The sequence below is a fragment of the Thunnus maccoyii genome, chromosome 21, assembly GCF_910596095.1.
Source record: "Thunnus maccoyii chromosome 21, fThuMac1.1, whole genome shotgun sequence".
NCBI lineage: Eukaryota > Metazoa > Chordata > Actinopteri > Scombriformes > Scombridae > Thunnus > Thunnus maccoyii.
Window position 1 is genome coordinate 4,139,448 of NC_056553.1, and position 21,985 is coordinate 4,161,432.

At 40.3% G+C, this 21,985-nt stretch overlaps 1 protein-coding gene across 6 annotated transcripts in view; it reads left to right on the forward strand.

Moving 5' to 3' along the window:
• LOC121887981 (disco-interacting protein 2 homolog C-like) overlaps nucleotides 1–21,985 on the forward strand; it is a 69,049-nt gene that overhangs the window by 39,770 nt on the left and 7,294 nt on the right. For all 6 annotated transcript variants that reach the window (XM_042399182.1, XM_042399185.1, XM_042399186.1 and 3 more), the window contains 17 exons: nucleotides 1,390–1,504; nucleotides 1,774–1,913; nucleotides 5,160–5,296; nucleotides 6,085–6,293; nucleotides 8,434–8,548; nucleotides 10,032–10,233; nucleotides 10,389–10,489; nucleotides 11,595–11,675; nucleotides 12,456–12,579; nucleotides 12,676–12,797; nucleotides 13,371–13,482; nucleotides 14,561–14,670; nucleotides 15,108–15,238; nucleotides 16,834–17,002; nucleotides 18,561–18,731; nucleotides 19,358–19,419; nucleotides 20,080–20,137. In XM_042399182.1, coding sequence (XP_042255116.1) covers nucleotides 1,390–1,504; nucleotides 1,774–1,913; nucleotides 5,160–5,296; nucleotides 6,085–6,293; nucleotides 8,434–8,548; nucleotides 10,032–10,233; nucleotides 10,389–10,489; nucleotides 11,595–11,675; nucleotides 12,456–12,579; nucleotides 12,676–12,797; nucleotides 13,371–13,482; nucleotides 14,561–14,670; nucleotides 15,108–15,238; nucleotides 16,834–17,002; nucleotides 18,561–18,731; nucleotides 19,358–19,419; nucleotides 20,080–20,137 — 2,159 coding nt within the window. The remainder of the gene's footprint in view (nucleotides 1–1,389; nucleotides 1,505–1,773; nucleotides 1,914–5,159; nucleotides 5,297–6,084; nucleotides 6,294–8,433; nucleotides 8,549–10,031; nucleotides 10,234–10,388; nucleotides 10,490–11,594; nucleotides 11,676–12,455; nucleotides 12,580–12,675; nucleotides 12,798–13,370; nucleotides 13,483–14,560; nucleotides 14,671–15,107; nucleotides 15,239–16,833; nucleotides 17,003–18,560; nucleotides 18,732–19,357; nucleotides 19,420–20,079; nucleotides 20,138–21,985) is intronic.

Below are 21,985 nucleotides of genomic sequence, written 5' to 3' on the forward strand. Positions count from 1 at the left end.
ACCAGTAAGAAGCCGAGCAGGTCAAATACAAACCCAAAAACTGATACATCACCAGTTGATTAACAGTAAACCTGCAGCTCAGAGCCTGAAACACATTCTCAAACCAGTCTGGTCATAAATAAATATTCTCATTATTAACCAGGTGAAGACAAATGTAAGTAAAATATCTGGACGAAGGTTCAATGCAACAAGCATCAGTATCTCATCTGGTCTTTAAATATAATCTGCATCATATCTTTTCTGTCCATCCACTCAGTCCAGTTCAACAAACAGGGAAAAAGTCTGAGAGCAACTGGTGGACTGGTGAAGGGACATAGAGCCAGACTGGGACAGAACCATGACAAGTCTCCCCACAATGTTCTTCACTGCTGTTTAACCTTTATTTAACTGAGAGCCTTTCAAGAGTCGTGACCATGATAAGCTGCAATATTCATGATTTAGAGACAAACGACACGCGTCAGAAAACACAAATTATGCCACAAAAACAGAATTAAATACAAAATTGATATGATTTCAAATGCACTCATCAAAAGATCCTTGAAACAACCAACATGGCAACTTAAAACCACTTAAAACAAAATCTGTTTCATCACATAATGCTTTTAAATAAATACAGCTTATTTGTCTTCATCTGTACAACAAACTCATTTTAAACAGGTTTTGAGTAAAAAGTCACAATTTTAAGTAAATTTCAAAATCTACCTCTGTTTGCTGATGAAGGCAGTGAGATTGACATTGAAAGCTCAAGAAAAAGCTAATACAGTAAGTAGACCTTTGAGTTGAAAATATTTTGTCACAAATTCTCAAAAAGAGGTCAGCGTGTGTATTTAAACGCTGCTGTTGGACGTTCTTTTCCCCAAAATACTGCACACAAAGAACAAGGAGGGAAACAACTTCAGGAAGATTTCTGCTTCTTCTTTTTTAAATTTAACTGTCGAGTTTGGAAATTTCATTAAGATCTGTCTCCTCACATCATTTTATATTAGTACAAAGTGGAAAAATGTACAAAATTTTCTTGCACAATAACTGTAAAAACAGTGTGAGACGAGGCTTGAAGTTGAAGCATCCGTCACCACCAGTGAGGTTTTTCAAACTGGTCCCTGCTCATGACTGTGTTTCCACCACGACGTTACTGCACATCAACATATAAACATAAAGGCATCAGGTTGCTCGCTGTGATGGATCAGCTGCATTCCTGCACTGAAAACAGAAGGAAACGGTTTCCAGTGATGTAATTATTTAAGATAAAAGTGCTTTGAGTGTATCTTGTCATTCAGGGAACGATATATTTGATTCATCACATCTTTTTAGAAACTCAGCTGATGGTTGTTTGATTTCTGAGCTCATGTCAGGAGTCGATCACAGTTTCTTTCTGTTTCTGTCCGTCAGGGTCCATCTCGTCCTGCGACGCCTTCCTCAACGTCTTTCAGACTAAAGGGCTGAGAGGCGAGGTCATCTGTCCCTGCGCCAGCTCCCCCGAGGCCCTGACGGTGGCCATCAGGAGGTACGCACACACACGCACACACACGCACACACACACACACACACACACACGATCTCTCAACCCTACTTTACACTTTACACAAAAGACATGAATATGCAAATATTTGAGCACACGTACACAGAAATATGCAAATATACAAATCACACACACACACACTCACCTGCTGTATGCAAACATGCACAAACACATAATGTGTGTGTGTGTGTGTGTGTGTGTGTGTGTGTGTGTGTGTGTGTGTGTGTGTGTGTGTGTGTGTGTGTGGTCTCCAGGCCAGTGGAGGACAGCAGCCAGCCTCCAGGCCGAGGCGTCCTGTCCATGCAGGGTCTGAGCTACGGGGTCGTCCGAGTCGACACAGAGGAACGTCTGTCAGTGCTCACCGTGCAGGACGTCGGCACCGTCACACCAGGAGGTACGTCCATGTGTGTGTGTGTGTGTGTGTGTGTGTGGGTGTGGGCGGGGTCTGTATTTTAATATCTTAATAGTTGAAGCAGGATGTTTCTGATGTCGGGAGAAACTTCTCAAAAGCGCAAAATCCTTGTCACAGCAGGACGTGATGGAGAGAGAAAGATATGTGACGTCTTTGTTAATTTAATTATATTATTGATTAAAATGTTTTTCTGCCTGAGCTCCATCAAATACCCACTGATGTGTGATGATATTTTAAGCTGTGTGTTGCGTCCGTAGCACAGAGACACAATTGAATGTCCTGATCAGATTGATGTTTCTACATCAGATGATCAAGAATTTATTTATTTAGGTTTAAATTCTTGCACAGCTGTTTGTGTTCTGACAACATTTAACATCTGGCTTATTTTGTTGAATGATAAAAGATGTTAACATTCCTTTAAAATAAAATAATTTATCTTAACTCATAACCTCATGTATGAGATAATATCCAGCTCTGATTCTCAGAAAGTGAATTAAAAGAAAGACGAACTTAGAAATGTTAGTTGTGCAGTATTGGGATTACATGTTGATTGAGATAACAGAATTAAAGAGGAAGTGTGTGTGTGTGTGTGTGTGTGTGTGTATAAACATGTGACCACCTGAGCTCTCCTCCTCCTCTTCCTCCTCCTCCTCGTCTGAAGAGTGAAACTATCGGTCTTCAGTGGTGTCACGCACCGAATAGCAAAAAATCCATTAAGTCCATTAAATCGTAAAATTTGTTGTAAGGGTGTGAAAGTGTGTCGCCTCTCCGTTTCATTAATGTCCAATTTCGGGAGTTCTCTCTCTCTCTCTCTCTCTCTCTCTCTCTCTCTCTCTCTCTCTCTCTCTCTCTCTCTCTCTCTCTCTCCTCATCACTGGGCGAGTTAAGTGGGTTCTGCTTTACATTTTCAAGAGCTTCAAACGTCTGAAAGAAAGAAAAAAAAACAACAAAGAGAGGAGAGTTTTCAATGTGACTGCAAACCAATCAGCTGAGTTTTTACAGATAATACAGAACATAAAGAAGCTTTTAGTACATAATAAATCATCTGCTCAGTCACATTATTTATACGCTGACATTCAGTTTAAGACGTGAAATGACTCACACCTGCTCTCTCATATTAAACACTTTACTAACTATCTGAACAAGCTTCACTGTCTCTGAGCTCATGAACATCCTGGCAGATAAAACAGGAAAAAAAAGCTGAAAATATTAAGATTTGTGAAGCTAGAACACTGACATTTTATTTAGAGCAGGAGTATTCAACTAAAATGTAAAGAGGTCCAGTTAGAGAACATTTCTTGAAGCAAAGGTCCAGAAGATCATAATGTCTATAACTATTTAGTGTGATATATATTTAAGTAGCCTCGTAGTTGTATCAACATCTGCATGTAATCAATACCAACGTAACATAGAAGTGAACATATATATATGACTGCTGATATGTTTAATGTAATAATAATAATCTCATCTACTAAATAAATTAGGGCAGCATTCACCGTCTACCGTAAAGACTATAAAAGCTGCGCCAGTTAAAACAGAAGCGCCCCTCTGATTTAGACGCTCTTAACCTCACGATGTGTATTAACCCTTAAAAATAACTCTTAAGCTCACAATAACATGAGTAAAGTATTCTTGGTGTGTCTCTAACATATTGTAGACTTAAAGTGATGTTTTAAATAAGTAATAACAACCAATATCACAAATTTAACAACTTAAAATAAGTTGTGGGAGAGAAGAGTCTTATCTGAGCTTTATTTCTTTGTTAATACGACAGAATAACGAGATGTCAGCGAGAAGGTTGACAGTCGCGACATTTCTCTGCTTTTTATTACCTTAATTCATATTTACTGTATTATTACATCCATGTGAACAGACTTCAGTCAGTGAGGCCGAAGCAGAAAACCGTCAAAGACAATTCATCTTGTTTTTTCCTGTGAGTCCGTTTATCCAGATGAATTGAATGTAAATAGAAATCCGCACATGAGGAAGTGAAGGTCTGTCTCCTATAATCCACAAAGAAGGCGGTAATCTGCAGAAGGGAACGTGTAAACCCCGGTGATCAAACGCACCAGGCTGCCACAAGCTAATCAAACATCACGCTGAGCTTCCCTGTGAACTCCACCGCCACCCGGTGTTCACCGCGGGAACTACACCTGCTGCCACCACAGAAGAAGATGAATTAAAAAAAAAAGGGGGGGGGGGGGGGGGGAATTAAGTGTCACCTTCATCGAGGAGGAACCTGAATAGTGACTTTTCTACCAAAACAGAGCGTTTCAAATCCATAAATCTCATCTACAGATTGATCTTTCTTAACTCTCAATAACATAATCCAAAAATATTAACGAATACGCTGCACTGCTTCCTTCCAGCTCCTCTAGTAACCTTCTTCTAGGTCGACACAGACAGACGCCGACGTCATAATCGGGTCAGAACAACCTACTTTAAGCTCAAACTCTTGAAAAAAAATGTGACTAACAGGTGCAGCGCAGTGAAAACGGTAACAGGTGGGATCATCATCATCATCATCATCTCTCTCCCCTCGTGTATGGAAACAAGTCAAATCTCAGTCTGTGTTAAAAGGTCGAGGTCTGTATTTAATCAGTTCTCTCAGCTGGAGAAGATTAATATCGTATCTCTGAGGTGTTTCACAAGGTTAAACATGATCTGGAGTAAACTAAAGCCTCTTCTTTTGATATGAAATAGTTTATTATAATTTATCAAAGAAATAAAAGGTCAGTCTCCTTCCTCTTCATGTTGAAATGACTCTATATCCTCCAGAACAAAGTAACAGGCAGCGCTCCATAGTTACCCCTCATGTCTTTTAGATGTATTGGCAGCAGGTGGGCTGACGAGTCTGCTGATGTATTTTAGTATAAAGCTCAAAAGACAGGAGGTGATTTTCTTACTGCAGCGGTTTTTCCTCTTATGGACGATCGTTTCGTTTTCTTTTACTGCCTGTTGTTTTGTACGGCTCATGAAGTTTAGTGAAGTCACTTTATGGATACTAACGACTCGCAGCGACTGTTTGAAAAAGAGACTTTCAAATGTTATTTTTTATTGTTATTGTTGTGTTTTTGAAGGTGCGATTTCTCAGATTCATTTGTGAACATTACAGCTACAAGCTTTAGTAAAGGTGTCTTATTCATTCACCAGTGTTTCCTCCTCTCTCTCTCTCTCTCTCTCTCTCTGTCTGTCTGTTTGTCTCGTTGTCTCTCGCCCCTCTCTCAGGCCTGGTGTGTGTGGTGAAGCCTGAAGGCGTCCCTCAGCTCTGTCAGACGGATGAGATCGGCGAGCTCTGCGTCTGCTCCATCGCCACCGGCACCTCCTACTACGGCCTCACCGGCATGACCAAGAACACCTTTGAGGTGAGACGGGCTGCCCGCAGCGTCTGTTTTTTTTATGATTGTTGGTATTTTTTTTTTTACAGTAAAATGCTTTTAAACACCAGGTCGACACATGTATCAGTGTAACATAGAAGAGCCTGTTGGCTACGTTTACATGCAAATTTAATGTGAATGTGATTATGCTCTTAGTTGAAGTAATGGCAGTAAGATATGTGGATTATCTGATCTATGTCAGATTATGTACATATACATAAAATAAAGGTGCACATGTGTACCTGGTGACTCCAGGTGGTGAAGTGATGATAAACATGATGATGGAAAGCAAAACAGAGAAGAAACAGAGTTAATTTTGCAACAATTAGTTAATTAATTAATTAGTCGATTGAAAGAAAATTCATTATTATAATCATAGATTAGCAACTAAGTTATTTTTCAAGCATAAATGCCAAATATCTGCTGGTTCCAGGTTCTCAAATGTGAGAATTTGCTGGTTTTCTTGCTCTCATATTATAGTACATTGAATATTTTTGGGTTATTTACTCAAATCAAGATATTTAATGATGTCACTCCAGTATATTGTGATTATTTATAGACTGAACGATTCATCTTGTTTTCTTCTTAATGTTTTTAAGTCTGTTTCATTAAACTTATGAAGACCAGCAGTGTGACATTATCAATACAAAAGGCACGAAGTTAAAAATACTGTCTGAAAATATCTGATTCTGGCTCTGTCATGCAGCTCTAGTGCTGGCTTGTTGCCATGGCGACCCTGCAGCTGAACGCCTGTGTGTGTGTGTGTGTGTTTGCAGGTCTACCCGGTGAGCTCCAGCGGGGGGCTGATCAGCGAGTACGCCTTCGTGCGGACCGGCCTGCTGAGCTTCATCGGCCCCGGCGGCCTGGTCTTCATCACCGGCAAGATGGACGGACTCATCATGGTGAGCGGACGGAGGCACAACGCCGACGACATCGTCGCCACGGCGCTGGCGGTAGAGCCGATGAAATTCGTCTACAGGGGAAGGTGAGTGTGTTTTTTTGCAGAACGGAGTGAGAGGAGATTTAGACTCAAACGCGGAGAAAAGGGATTCGAACGCACGTCGCTGCTGCTGAACACACAGGGGGACGTCTCAAAGTCACAACAAGAGTAACTGAACAGTTTTTAACATCGTTCCCATCGACAGCAGCTGAAAACCTGCCAGATGTCTGACGCCGGCACAGTTACTGTCACACTGATAAATGAGCAATACCCCCGCACATAATAAATCTAATAAAGTAGAGCAATAGTGGATGAATCCAGAAACAGTAACAGAGTGAAGTTTAATTGTGTCCACGGCCACCGAGGAGGAAATCCATCTTTTAGCCGACAGGGTCTGATGACGTTTTCTGGAGCTATTTAAAGGTACCGAAGCAGCGAGCCAACACACAAAGATCCTCTGAATTAAACATGAAAAGATTAAACTGATTACAGATTTAATATGAAGCATTTTATCACAAGTTTGATTCACAGATAAAACGTAGATGTTATATCAGGATTAAAGTCTGTTTGCTCCAATAAACATGATGTGTGAAATCCTTCCTTTCCTGTACGTATACACAGTTTTGTTCATGCATGTTTGAGTTCCCAGTATACTTCTGAACCTCCAGTAACATCCCCCAGTATAGCTCTACTAATGCTCAATAAAAAGTAGAATGAAGTAGGTAGAGACACACCTGCGTCAAACCAACTCTGATCCATCTGTGGTGGAGTTTCCATCCTGTTGCTCTCTGTTCGTCTCTGTTGTGACACTTAAAAACCTGAAGATCTGAAGGAATCAGAAGTTCTTGTGTTTCTTCATTAACTGTTGCTGACTCTCCTTTTCTTAAACGTTTTTACACGTCTTAATGTGTTTAAATACTTATGAACCAGCTAAAAGGAAGTAAGAACAACCTTATAAAGATTCTTTAGATCTGAGGTGATGTTTGTTATGACAGTGTTATCAGACTCATTGATTAGGCTGAAAGACTTTTCTACTACTTTTTTACTTATTCTGAAGACACAATGTTTGATACTTTTGATGCTGATAATTCTTCCTGCTTCGGTTCCTTGTGAAGAGATTCACAAGTGTTTAATAGAAAAGGAAGAAGGGTTGAATTTCTGCTCGTCCTGCATCGTATTCAGCTGCGTTTAAAAAGAAAAACAAACAAAAAAAAGAACAAATCATACCTGTATATATATTGATCAGGGGTACGTTTCAGCTCAGTTTGGTATTATGTTATTAGAAACTTAATTATTAATTATAGGCCCAAAATTTAGTCGATTCTTTCTAATTTGGAAAATTCTGAAAGAGCAATAATATCTTCAGCTGAAATGGGAAACTTTTACTTTTTCTAGTGTGAGATTTTGATACTTTTTATGTTAATAAAATAAAAATGATTTTGGTTGATATTCCACATCTTCAAATCTAACAATTTTGTGGCCTAAAATTCAATTTTTTTCTTTAATTTTGTCACCATCAGGATGGAAAAAGCTTCTAAAACAGCATTTATTAAATAACAGTTGTTACTCTAATCATATCCATAAGAATAAATAATACACTATTCCTCACAGGACCAGGTCAAAATAATACATAAATACATAAATAGATAAAAGGAAAATAAAGGATGACACAAGTGTGTAGTGCTTAAATAAATATAAGTGCAGTAAAAGTGACCTGAGTTAGTTTAATGGTGGAATAAAAATGTTTTACATATGTGTACTCATACACACATACATAAAACTCAACAGAGCTGTTGCTCTGGAGGTAGAGCAGGTCGTCCACCAATCAGAGGATCGGTAGTTTGATCCCAAAGAGTCTTTTGGCAAAATACTGAACCCCAAACTGCTCCTGAAGGCAGCACCATCAGTGTGTTAATGTGTGTCAAGGGGAGACTGTTGGCCTGTAGTGTAAAGTGCTTTGAGTGGTCAGAAGACTAGACTACTATATCAGACACTACTTTCACTGTCTAATATAGTAGATAAATTGCTCTCTAGCTGCAGTCAGGAAGCTTTAGTCACATCAACTGTGGATGATTGATTGATATCAGATATTAAACAGTACGTCCTGAACGTGTCGGCTCAGTAACAGCTGCCGAGGAGAAAGAAAGAAACGAGTTTGTCTTTTTCCTCTCGTCCTATCCTGCAGGATAGCGGTGTTCTCTGTGACGGTGTTGAGGGATGAGAGGATCGTGGTGGTTGCCGAGCAGAGACCCGACTCCACGGAGGAGGACAGCTTCCAGTGGATGAGCCGCGTGCTGCAGGTAGATCACTTCTGACACGCCGCCGTCCCGTCCTGTACGGCTCAGTGCAAAGAGTAAGAGGACGGTGATGAAGTCGCACCAGGCGGGATGTTCATGTTGACTTCCACTTGTCAGCCTAAATCAAGTACGGCAGCTAGAACAGAGATGTGCATCCAGCAAGACACCAGTAATACAATACTTCTACTATACAGTATACAGTTTTTACCCCCTAAAACTGTAACAGAGATTCTTATATACAGCTCTGGAATCCAGTTAACAGCCTGTTGATTTCATCTTTGTGTCTCACAAGATAAAAATCACAAAAGCAATTAATCAAAACTTATACGCAAGCTCCTCGACCAGGGTTACCATAGTAACAATCCAGCATTCAACATTTTTTTATTATCACTCACTGCCTTAACACTAGAAAGGTTGATGTTCATTTACAACGGATTTTTGAAATTTTATAATGGAGGTATTTCAAATTAATTTGTTTTTAAGCTGCAATTTCTGCTCAAACAGCAGCGTCAAATTTAGAAAATCACACAAAAATTCAAAACAGCAACACTGGAAATGGGAAATATAAATATATTCAGCAATAAACACTGTGATAATGTTAAAATGATTATGTATGAAAGACAAATGAATGTAAGAAACCAGCATTTGTGGCTTTATTCACTCTTTTCAGTCAAAATCAACTCATTTTTCCAGCGTTCAGACTGGTTTTTCAACCTGACTGCTGGTTTAAGACACGCTTGAAAAATTGTGAACCTGCCCTTTAAGTCACCGTGACGAACTCTCAACAAAAACGGAGCATCATAAGCTTCACAAACGAGGCCTTATTATGGGTTCATGGAGTTGATTTGCATCATATTATTAAAGTGTTTCTGTGTCCTCGCACTTATTGATTCTTAGATCCATCTTTGTGTCTCACAAGATAAAAATCACTGATCACAAAAGCAATTAATCAAAACTTATACGCAAGCTCCTCGACCAGGGTTACCATAGCAACAATCCAGCATTCAACATTTTTTTATTATTACTCACTGCCTGAATACTAGAAACGTTAATGTTCGTTTAAAACGGATATTTTAAAATTTGATACTGGAGGCTGCAATTTCTGCTCAAACCAGCAGCGTAAAATTTAGAAAATCACACAAGAATTCAGAACAGCAACACTGGAAATGGGAAATAAATATATTCAGTAATAAACACTGTAATAATGTTAAAATGATTATGTATGAATGACAAATGAGTGTAAGAAACCAGCATTTGTGACTTTATTTGCTCTTTTCAGTCAAAATCAACTCATTTTTCTAGCGTTCAGACTGGTTTTTCTACTAAAAGTCAGTCTGATGTAGAAGCAGTCGAGGCTGTTTTACAGTATTCGTCATTAGCAGTCTGTAAAAATCCCTTTTATTGACAAAATGAACCCCAAACCACATTCCAGCAGATCATCCCTCGGTCCTCTGACTGTCCTCCGTGCGTCTCTTCCCTTCTCAAGGCCATAGACAGCATCCACGGGGTGGGCGTGTTCTGCTTGGCTCTGGTCCCGGCCAACACCCTCCCCAAGACTCCTCTGGGCGGCATCCACCTATCAGAGATCAAGCAGCTGTACCTGGAGGGGGGGCTGCACCCCTGCAACGTCCTCATGTGCCCCCACACCTGCGTCACCAACCTGCCCAAACCGCGGCAGAAACAGCCAGGTGAACGTCTTCTTCTTCTGCGTCTTTTGATTATTTTAGGAATGAAATTGATGAATGACACTCTGTAGGACTGCTGTGCTGATCGTGTGTGTGTGTGTGTGTGTGTGTGTGTGTGTGTGTGTGTGTGTGTGTGTGTGTGTGTGTGTGTGTTGCAGAGATCGGTCCTGCCTCTGTGATGGTGGGGAATCTGGTGTCAGGGAAGAGGATCGCTCAGGCCAGCGGCAGAGATTTGGGACAGACTGATGACAATGACCAGGTGACACACACACACACACACACACACACACACACACACACACACACACACACACACACACACTTTCTATAAGGCTAGGAGCAGTGATGTCATGATAGATAAAATGCTCTGAACTCAAAGCAAACAAGTTTAAAAGCTTTGTGGTTCAGATGCATCTCACATAAGTGCAACATCCCAGTTTTCATTCCAGTGGGGAACTTGTGATGCACTTCCTGTCTGTATCCCGACTCTCAATCTCGACTAAAAGAGCCGTTATTACTGCACGCCGGCCTTCCTCAGGGTCAAACAATCACACACTAGTATATGTTAAAAGCACAGGCCTCTACTGTATGTCTTCCTTCTTTTTTTATGATGAAAATTAAAAAGATAAATTAAATATCATGTTTTTATCCTGGTGGAAGAGCGACTCCTTCCTCTGTGCCTCGAGAGAGATTTTTTTGTTTTCTTGGGTTTATGAAGCTTGAATGTTTATGTTGAATAAACTCAAATATCAGGAGCTCTGATTGATTCATCATCATAAGCAGCCGATAAACTTTTATAACAGGCCGATCACTGTTTCAACTCCCTGATGATGATGATGATGAAGAAGAAGAAGAGGTTTCATTAGTCGTATGTGCGTTTTTTCTGAGACGCTCTGAAGTATCGGCAGGTTGTTTCTCAGCTCCTTTGAAGTTTCTCAGTCTGTGATATTGATTAAAAGCACTTAAAATGTGACGGACAGAAGCAGAGATTCAGCCGCTCTGCTTCTGTCAGCAGCGGCCGGTGAGTAAGCACATACTGACGTGGACTCCTCATGTCTGGTCTGCAAGTTTATGTGCTGATGTTGGTAGAATTTGTGGGTAAAAAGCAGAATTTTATGGCTTCTGTGAAACCGCTCGGTGCAGCCCTTCTGTTATTCATATTATGTAGTTTAGGTAACAAATTTAAAGGCGGTAAAGTTATATTAAATGTTTGAAATTTCACAGTCAGTCCCAAAAGATGAAATGTGTCCAACATATACACTCAGATTACACAAAGAAAGTCTGTGTAGATGCAGGATCTGTCACGTCAGGGTGATGAAATTCAACGCACCTCATGTGTGTGATGACGTCTTGTGTTTTTCTAGTTCCTGTTCCTGTCGGAGGTTTTGCAGTGGAGAGCTCAGACCACACCGGACCACGTCCTCTACACTCTGCTCAGCTCCCGGGTAACAACACACACACACACACACACACACACACACACACACACACACACCTCTGACCACACTTATAGTTTATATCAACGAAGATCCGACTCTGAAGAATTTAGATTTTATATTCATATGAACATAAGAGGCCATAGATACAGAAGATAAAATAACTTTTTTAAGACATTTACCCAAGAATATGTGTATATCTACCAATTTATATTGACTAATTATTGATTTAATAGATCCTGTGTTAATTTTATATACTGTAAATACTTTACATAGAAGTCACATCCAGTCATGTGACCAGCATCAATAGTTTTAGTCATTGCTACTTGTATTTTTGTTTCTGTTTTCTGAGATATAATTTCCTCTTTACGTCACTTTACTACATGTTGTTTATTATCTCTTGGTTGTTTGCTGCTGCTACGACACACCTGCAACATAATTACTACAGGAAGCCCTCGACATTTAGCTGCAAACATTATATTTTCACAATAAAACATCTTAAAACTGTAATAAATTAGATGGTGGTCCAGAAACAGCTCATATGATCTATGAGAAATGAGATTAAAAACTGAGGTTTGATTGTGTACTGGCTGTAGAAGTGTTACTGGGGTTGTAGTGGGATTTATTTTTGTTTTCTTTTATGACATATATTCATGTGCAAGGGACCCTACACAAAAAAAACAAAGAGAAGAGAAGCTTTGTAACAAATAGAGCTGATAATTGTTTGTTATTTATGTTGGCTGAACTCCTCATGTAGTTTATAACTCCTCCCTCCCTCCCGTCCTGCAGGGGGCGGTGTCCAGCTCTCTCACCTGTCTGCAGCTCCATAAGAGGGCAGAACGAGTGGCGGCTCTGCTGCTGGAGCGAGGAGGTCTGCAGGAGGGAGACCACGTGGCTCTGGTCTACCCACCAGGTACACATTACATCTGATGTTTACTGAACATCAACATTTGAAGACTCTGAGTGTTTTAAACGCTCACACGTCTCTCTTCCCGTGTGTCCCCCGCAGGTATCGACCTGATCGCAGCCTTCTACGGCTCCCTGTACGCCGGCTGTGTTCCCATCACGGTGCGACCGCCTCACCCTCAGAACATCTCCACCACCCTGCCCACCGTCAAGATGATTGTCGAGGTCAGAGTCTCATCAAAAAAAATATTATATACAACATTCAGCCTCACTAGATGTCACACTCTAGTAAACTCAGATCAAACTGTCAAACTAGGCAGAGCTGATCAAATATGCATCAAGATTATTGGTTATTGTGTTGCCTGTTTCTCACCTCAGATGTTTTCAGAAACGTATGTTAGTCTACTGTTTGGCTGTAATATGAGATGTGACTTCATTCTCTGCTCAGGTCGCCATGACTCCACTATGTCTTTACATAGCAAATAGTTGTTTGCTGACATCTAGTGGGAATGAATCACATATTGCACCTTTAAACACTTTTTTAGAAATTGTTGTATGAACTAAACATTATGTTCTGAAAGCATTTAAGACAGAGAAAATTATTGTTTTATTCTTTCCTCTCTGTTATTATTGTTTTTCTTTTTTGTGTTGATACGTCTCGTTCATCAGAAAGCTTCTGTTCTGCTAAAATGTCCTTGATTGTTTGAGGCACCGAATCCCTTCCAGCTCCAGTACTGCTGTCTATTAGACGACCTCTGACCTCTCTCTCTCTCTCTCTCTCTCTCTCTCTCTCTGCAGGTCAGTCACTCGGCCTGCGTGATGACCACGGCGGTCATCTGTAAGCTGCTGCGCTCCAAGGAGGCCATGGCCACGGTGGACATCAGGAACTGGCCGCCTGTCCTCGACACCGGTACAGCAGCCCGTCTCTCACAAAACAAACACACAAACCTGCACGACACAAACCCTGCACACTCACACGGGTGTTTTCAGGTATTTTATCTGAATATTTGATGGATCTATGCTGGAAAATACAAGACGTGACTGAACTGGAACATTAAAACCATTAGCAGGAATGTGTATCATGTCACCCTTATACACATACATCTACATGTGCTAGTAAAGCATGACACCCACTCTCTCTTAATTTAATTATTACAGCGACAACCCAGCTGTATTCTAACGTTAACTTAGCTATCCTTACTAGCTGGGCTCCTTACATGCTTGCTAATTTATTTAACTTATTTGAAGAGTTTTACTGAAAAGAGTTGGGAACATAGATAAACTAACTTATCAGAGTTAAATTGAATGCATCAGTTTTTGTGCAGAGGTGTTCATGATACTAGCCGCCAGCTGCTGTCTTCTCTTAAAGGGAAAAGCCAACAACAGTCCTTCCTCTCTTGCATAATCATGTTTTTTGGTTCAGAGCGTGCACGGAGAGGAGGGGATGCTCATAGACGTATGTGAGAGAGAGAGAGAGAGAGAGAGAGAGAGAGAGAGCGAGCGGGGCAAAGAGGGGCAGAGCCAATCGATGAGCCGCACGCTGCTCTGCAAGGAAATAAGATTTTACCCGTTTTAAATAGTAAAAAAAAATAGAAAAATCAATATGTGGCGGTCAGTGTTGATATTGTGGTGAGCCGCAACAAATAAATCAATGTATGGGAAACACTGGTAGTAAAATACAGTTCAGGTCACATTCACTTAACCTGACTTATGTTTTTTTGTGTTTAACTCCAGATGATGTTTGCAAAAATTAAGTTTCGGTACGTTTTGAAGAAGCTACTGTGTGAGTAAAGTATCAGTCGTGTAACAGTGTTTCCACGACAACAGCACATGTTCTTACATTACTGCTCAAGCTGAGTTAGTAGTGTTTTAGGTTCAGCTTGAGGTCAGTATTTCTGAAATGAATGCAACTCAACAGACTGAGTGTAATAAAACAAATATGCGTGTGCGTGTGTGTGTGTGTGTGTGTGTGTGTGTTTGTACTGCAGATGACCTGCCAAAGAAGAAGCCTCCCGCTCTGTATAAGCCCACCAACCCCGACGGTCTGGCCTATCTGGACTTCAGTGTGTCGACGACCGGCATGCTGGCCGGAGTTCAGGTCAGCTCAGCTGTTAATCCTCATCACCCGACCAAAGCGCTCACAGTCTCCGGGCCACCTTCCCCTCCTTATTTCATTTATTCATCGCTTTTTCATTCCGCAGGAAAATTCAGCTGTCAGAGCCGCGACAAACGACACACAGCACAGACAGTAAACATGACAAAAGAGCAGAATAAAAGCACATTTGGCAAACAGTAGAAACGTCAAGCCTTTTGTTTATATCCCTGTATGAAATAAACATCAGAGTGAAGGCTGCATCCTCCTCTAATTTACATTAAAGGAGATGCATTTGTTAAAGTATCGGATATAAATCTTGTGAATTTACAAACTAACCGTCCGTCTTTTCTATCCTGTTCTTTGTCTGTGTGTGTGTGTTTGTGTGTTTGTTGTCTCTCTCTCTCTCTCTCTCTCTCTCCTTCCCTCCCTTCTCTCTCCAGATGTCCCATAATGCCGTTGGAGCCTTCTGCCGGTCGGTGAAGCTGCAGTGTGAGTTGTACCCGTCCAGAGAAGTGGCCATCTGTCTGGATCCCTACTGCGGCCTCGGCTTTGTCCTCTGGTGTCTCTGCAGGTTTGTGTCCGTCCCCCCTGCAGACGTACACACTATTAAATATGTATTTCAGTCTTTAAAGTGTGCGCCAGCGATGTAGTGAAGCACTTCTATGTGAGAGACGCATTAAAAAAATAATCAACAGAGGCTGAGATATCTTGACTTTCAAGCTCCAACAACACTGGATCCTACATTTCCCATAATGCAAATCATCTTTCATTAAACCATACCTGCCTAGTAAATGCCCACACTTTCCAGTCTGTAATAAAACTGGTTTCATAGACTGTACAGTACTCCTCATGTCATTTATGTTGACATGTATAATCACAGAAGCTTTACTTTTTATTCTATAATTTTATTGTATTATTGAATGAATGAATACTTGTATAACTACTGTTTTTTAAGGAAAAGGAAAGTTACTTTGCTTTTATTTTGGTAATAATACACTAAAATCATAAAATTACAGAACCTGTCTGTGAGTGCTTTTAATTCTGTGATGCACAGTTAATAATGTAAAGATAATAATATTAATACACATTCAGTTCAGTCTGTAGGAGGAGCAGCTGTCAATTTTGAAGACTGAATTGCAGTACATTATTTAAATACATTTAAATTATGTATTTTTTTAGTCACTTACATACACATTAATTGACATTATTATAATGTTAAAGTGCTCGTTTAAACATGTTTTCTGCAGCAGTTCCTCGGTAAGTAAGACACATCTGGCAAACCATCGAAATGCACAATAGTTTCCCGTGAATAAGCTAACTTCAAGCTAACTCTGGTGCAGTGCATCATTTATGCTTAATACTGCACACTGTCCTGTTCAATAAATCAAATCAATGAATATTTATTTTAAAAAATCGTCATTTAAACCATCAGACATATGCAGAGTATCCAAACATCAATCCAGGAAGCTTCTCTTTCCTCCAAGTCTGTGCATATTAAGCACCTGTATGCCCATAAATCTGACTCCAATGCTCAGGTGTCCATATAGTTTTGGCCATTTAATATATGTTCTTCATAATCACTGACAAAATAATTCACTGCAAGTAAGAAAAATAATCAAATACTGTTGTTGCAGTTCACCACAGTCTTGTTTCATCACAGAAGTGTCTGATAGTCACATGAAGATTGATGTCAGGAGGTCGTCTGGCCTCCTTTAATAATAAGAAGAGAGATTCACTGTTGTGGTGCGACGCTCCCTCGTCCGTCTGAAACTTTCCTCTCTTGTCTCGATCGTCTGTAAATCTTTCGCTGTGGTTGATTTTTAAATTCTCTGCTCAGAAGTTCTGAACTTGGCGAGAGCAGATTTCTGCTGCTGAAATGTCTTATAAATAAAACAGACTGCAAATCACTTTGGGTACGAGAACGTCTCAATGACTTTAAAGCAATAATAACTCACATTTGCACCTTATTGTTATTAAGTGCTTTTGGCTCTCAGGTCTCTGTGGAAAATACATTCTGATGTCAACGAGACTGTTTATGTAACAGGAGCAGATTCATTTTTATTGCATGTATCCATTAAAGGGCTGTGTGAATAAAGTGTGTGTGTGTGTGTGTGTGTGTGTGTGTGTGTGTGTGTGTGTGTGTGTGTGTGTGTGTGTTGTTTGCAGTGTGTATTCAGGCCACCAGTCCATCCTGATCCCGCCGGTGGAGCTGGAGTCCAACCCGGCGCTGTGGCTGCTGGCCGTCAGCCAGCTGAGGGTGCGAGACACCTTCTGCTCCTACAGCGTCATGGAGCTCTGCACCAAAGGGCTCGGCCTGCAGACCGAAGCGCTCAAGGTCAGTGACAACAACAACAACAACACTGGAAAAACCTGCAAATACATTTGTGACATTGGTTTCACGACTTCTTTTTCACTGTAGGAACCTTTTTTAGGATCTCAGAAGCATCATTACTGCTACAACAACTTTTATTCAGACTGAAAGCAAGGACTTGTTGTCACTACTATCGATATTTAAAATATTACATTGGATGGTTGGCACTTAAGAAACAGATAATGTAGCCAACTTCTGCTACTAAATGGTTAAATAGTAAGCAGAGTTAAACTATATGGACAAAACTGAAACTATTTAATTTTTTGTCTCTTTTCAGACATCCATCTACAGTAAATATAACATTTGAATGACAGCATTTTAATCTGAGTCTCATCTTTGTTCTTTAGTTGTCATGGAAACACATTACATTCACTAAAGGAGCTTTAAGTCTCTGCATTTATTCATAAATGTAATTCCTGCAGGATTTCATAGTTCCCAAAACATTTTAGCTACAGGGGCAGTTTTTGTTAATCGTTATTTCTGAATATTGATTCAAATATTTTAATTTGCACTCAGGACACTCGGGGTCAGGTAGGTCTTTGCTGGGAGAAGTGATGTCACTGTATCGGCGAGCGCTTGCCGCTGTGGCTTCAGCTCGGCAACATCGACTCCCAGTTACCTCCCATCCTACCAGCCTGTACAGCACGAGCTGCTGCCGCCCAACCAGTACGATCTCATCCTGCTGCTACATAGAGCTGGTTTTAATTTAGAATAAAGGAAATGATGATTGAGACATGCGAACAGGATATCAGACTTTGGAGCTGATACTGTTTCTCTCCGTTGATCTTTTCTCTTGTGGTGAAGATCATTCAGGAAACTCACATACCAGTCATACGTCTCTCTCTCTCGCTGTAGTTTCTGTGGTTGCCATGGTCACTAAGTGAGTCAAGGCAGCAAGTTTGAAAAAGTCGAACCGTCACGAATCTTGACGGCAGCAGCAAAGAGTTGCGCACGTTCACTGACAAACCGACCGGCCAACAAGATCTCGCTTGTGGCTGACGATCACTTTTTATTAAAAAGCATCTTTACAGCTGCACTCAGTTTGTCTTTTAACTGAACATGAGCAGTAAGAAAAGCTGCAGACTCTTGACTCTAACTGACTTCACTCGTCCGTCCTCAGCTGTAATAAAGTGTTTCTCTCTGTTTGCTCAGCCCGAGGCTACGTGTAAGTGCTGAAGTTAAAGCCGCAGACGTCTCTGATTGGTCACTGATGGAAGCTGCAGAGTTAATTTTAGTGATTATCTTTCTCTACGTCTCCATGGAGACTGAAGGTCGAACGCTGAGTGAAAAGTAGAAATGTTCTTTTCTTACTTGGCTGCTTTTTTTTTTTTTACAAAACACACCTTTGTCGTTTGCTCCTTTTAAAACGTTCTGTATTACATTTAACGCCCACATGTCTCCTCTTCAGCCACAGAGGAATCAAATGTTTTACCAACTGATCAGTTTCATGATAAAAACCCTCAGACAGATTTTTATAAAAGATGTTCCTCAGTCCTCCTTTTTTGTTTGTCCTCCCGTCCAGGCTCGGGGTCTGGATCTGTCTCGGGTTCGGGCCTGCGTGGTGGTGGCAGAGGAGAGGCCCAGGATGTCGCTCACGCACTCCTTCTCCAAACTGTTCAAAGATCTCGGCCTTCACCCGCGATCCGTCAGCACGGCCTTCGGCTGCAGAGTCAACCTGGCCATCTGCCTGCAGGTAAACACAGCGTCTGAACTCTGAGCTGATGTGACTTAAGACACATTTTAGATGGAGTATTGTTCATCTGTAGCTCTGCATTTAGAGACTTAACAACCACATAAATAACTGAATTTACTTAATTCATGTGCTGAAAAACATGTAATATTTCCTCCTCAACTTTTATTAAGATGATGTTGTTGTAGAACAAAGATAAAGTGCTAATTCACAATGTTTTGACCAATATGTAAAGTCATTTATTTATTTATTTACATCCTGTTTAGTCACCGTAAAGGCTTTTAAGATACCAGTTGAAATGTGTCCTTAACACAGAGTATCAATAAATGTCAACTACCGAAAGTTAACATTGAATCTCTAATCAGATCTTGTTTATTCATTCTTTGATCAATAATTGCTGCAAAATTTTTCAGGTTTTAGAGCAAATTCTATGAAGGCAAAGTCCTTGTGAAGCTGCTTGTGTTGAGACGTTTAATCATTAAGAACTTCGGCTTCTTTAGTTAAATTTTTGTTTTCCTTAAAACTAATATATCAGAAAAAAAAGTATTGTTTTAAGCCTGGAATTACAATGTCAAATGACACTGAGTCTCTGATCACATGCTTATTGTCTGCATTCTGATTGGCTGCAGGGCACTTCAGGACCGGACCCCACGACCGTCTATGTGGACATGAGGGCGCTGCGCCATGACAGGTACGACCACGTCATCGTCAGCTTTCTTTATTTTTTCGGTTCTTCGCTTGAAAAGAAAACTAAAGAATCCAGCAAACTGTCGATCACTTGAACTCACCTTAATAACACGACATGTTTCAGACCTTCATCAGGTGAAATTCATATAAACAAACAACCATCCACATAAAGGCTTTTTACCTGCCAATTATTCCAGCCAATCAGAGGACGCTGGCAACTCCTCCCAATATGTATATAAATGAAGGTCAATGACAAACAGGACACTGATATGTAAGTATTATAAAAATGGTTCACATTGTACAATAGGGCCCTCCAGGGATGTTAGATAAGAAAATGTTCCCAAAATCACATATGACACAATCTACACTATAGTCTAAGGTAAAAGAAGGCACTGCAGGCAAACAGTCAGTAATCACTATATTACAAAATTATTTACATGTACAAGAAAACAATGCAAAGAAAATATAAGAAAAAGGACTGAAATGTGTCATTAAAGTGAGTCAAGAGACGGACAATGTTCAGGATTCTTTGGTTTTCTTCTCATGTTAAGAGTTTTTGATCCTACACACCTGTCTCTATGACATTATGATATACAGGAACTTGTTTTTTTTTGTTGCTCTTCACCTTATACAGTTGTTACATTTCCTCATGTGTGTGTTTCAGGGTTCGGTTAGTGGAGCGAGGTTCTCCACACAGTCTGCCTTTAATGGAGTCTGGAAAGGTGAGTTTGATTTAGATTTAGATGAGCAGAAGCTTTAAGGCGTCTACATACAGTAACATATAGCTATGTTGCCAAATTCAAGCTCCAAAACACAACAAAATAAATCTAATCTTAAAAACAAACCACCCAGTCAGTTCAATCATGTTAAAAACCCAAAACAGATACGATTAAAAACCACAGACGATCCCCTGGGATCCTCATTTAAGAGGTTTGTGTGACATTTATGTAAAAACTGAGGAATTAATATCAGACAGTGGAAGTTGTTTTCAAAATATTACAATTAAACTTTCATTTTTCCACTGAGGAACATTTTAAATGAAGGGAAACCAGATTACAGTGAAAAGACCTTTACAGAGACACACAAGAAGCACTAAAAATGGCCGCAAATTGAAGGACAGAAGATTGGAGGATTATTTCTGCTCCGGACTGAATGTCCTCCCACAGTCGGTGACTCAAATCAGACAGCTGGTTCGAGTCCATGACGAGCCCTGAAACATCCTCCCTCCCCGTCTGCGGATACGTGGGTGTGGAGAGCATCGCATCATGTTAATTGGATTGTTACCAAGAGTGTTGCCTCGTTGATTGGTTAAAAGAAATGTTTGAATCTTGTAGTTTTCTCGTGATAACTGCTTCGTTATCTTAAGAAAACAAAAGGTCGTATACTTAAGATAACTAAATAATTGATCACAACAATATGACTTTGACTTGGAGTCCTCCGTACATCAGTCATCACAGGCGGGCAGATGGCACAGGAGGAAAATATCATAGCCTACAGTGTGTGTATGTCTCGCCCACGTTCAGTAGACAATAGTCACGTCAGTTTATTTATAGAGCACATTTAATACGACATGTCTGGTGTCCCAGCTGTCTTAAGACACATACCGCACCATCTAATCACAACTTGTACTTTTATTTTTGTTGTTATTAAAGGGGACACGTCGTGCTTTTTGTGTTTATACTGTTAAAATGTGTCGCCTTCCAGTCAAAAGTCAGGGCTTCAACCTGCTCTGAACGCTCCGTTTGTAAAAATTACTTCTACTTCCTCTTCGAGTTGACGTCAGATTGTTCACACACGCCTACAAACGGCCGTCTGTTGTTGCTAAGTTTGTTTCCGTGTGTTGTTCACGTTGTCAACTAGCATATTTCAGGCTCAAACATGTACAAATGTATTTTTAGAAGTTTATATTTCAAGTAAAGAACAAGAAGAGTAGTGACATCCTGCTACTGTAGTTTGTTTACGTTGCCTCCGGAGCCGACAGGAGCTGACCAATCAGAACAGAGTGGGCTCATTGGGAGGCGGGCCTTAAAGAGACAGGAGCTAAAACGGCCTGTTTCAGACAGAGGCTTAACTGAAGGGCCAGTATAAGATAAATAAGGAGTTTTCAACTGGAAATCATGCAAATATATTCCAGTAGAGCCTCAGAATATTAATATATAGACCTGCAAATATGCAGAATATGTGTCCTTTAAATTCTTTTCTCATCCATAACTAAAAGGACAACAGTCTAGCTAGAAGAAGAAGTTAACACTGTGATCATGATGCTGAATCAAGTGACGTCACGACCGACTGAACTAAGCTGAGCTAAACTGAACTCTGATCTGAAAGACAAACTTCAATCATACTGTTTAAAAGAAGGGCTTAAAAATAAAATTCAGGCATCGAGGAGGAGGTAACAGGTGTTTTTGACCAAACCCAGAAAAAAAAATGACAATAAATGTTCCCCAAAAAACCTTTTAAAAATACTGTTTTGCAGCAGATTTACAGCACTAGTTAGAGAGGATACTGAGTCCTCCTGCAGCAGCATCACACATTTGCTGCTTTTATTCCAGGAGAAGATGACATTTATA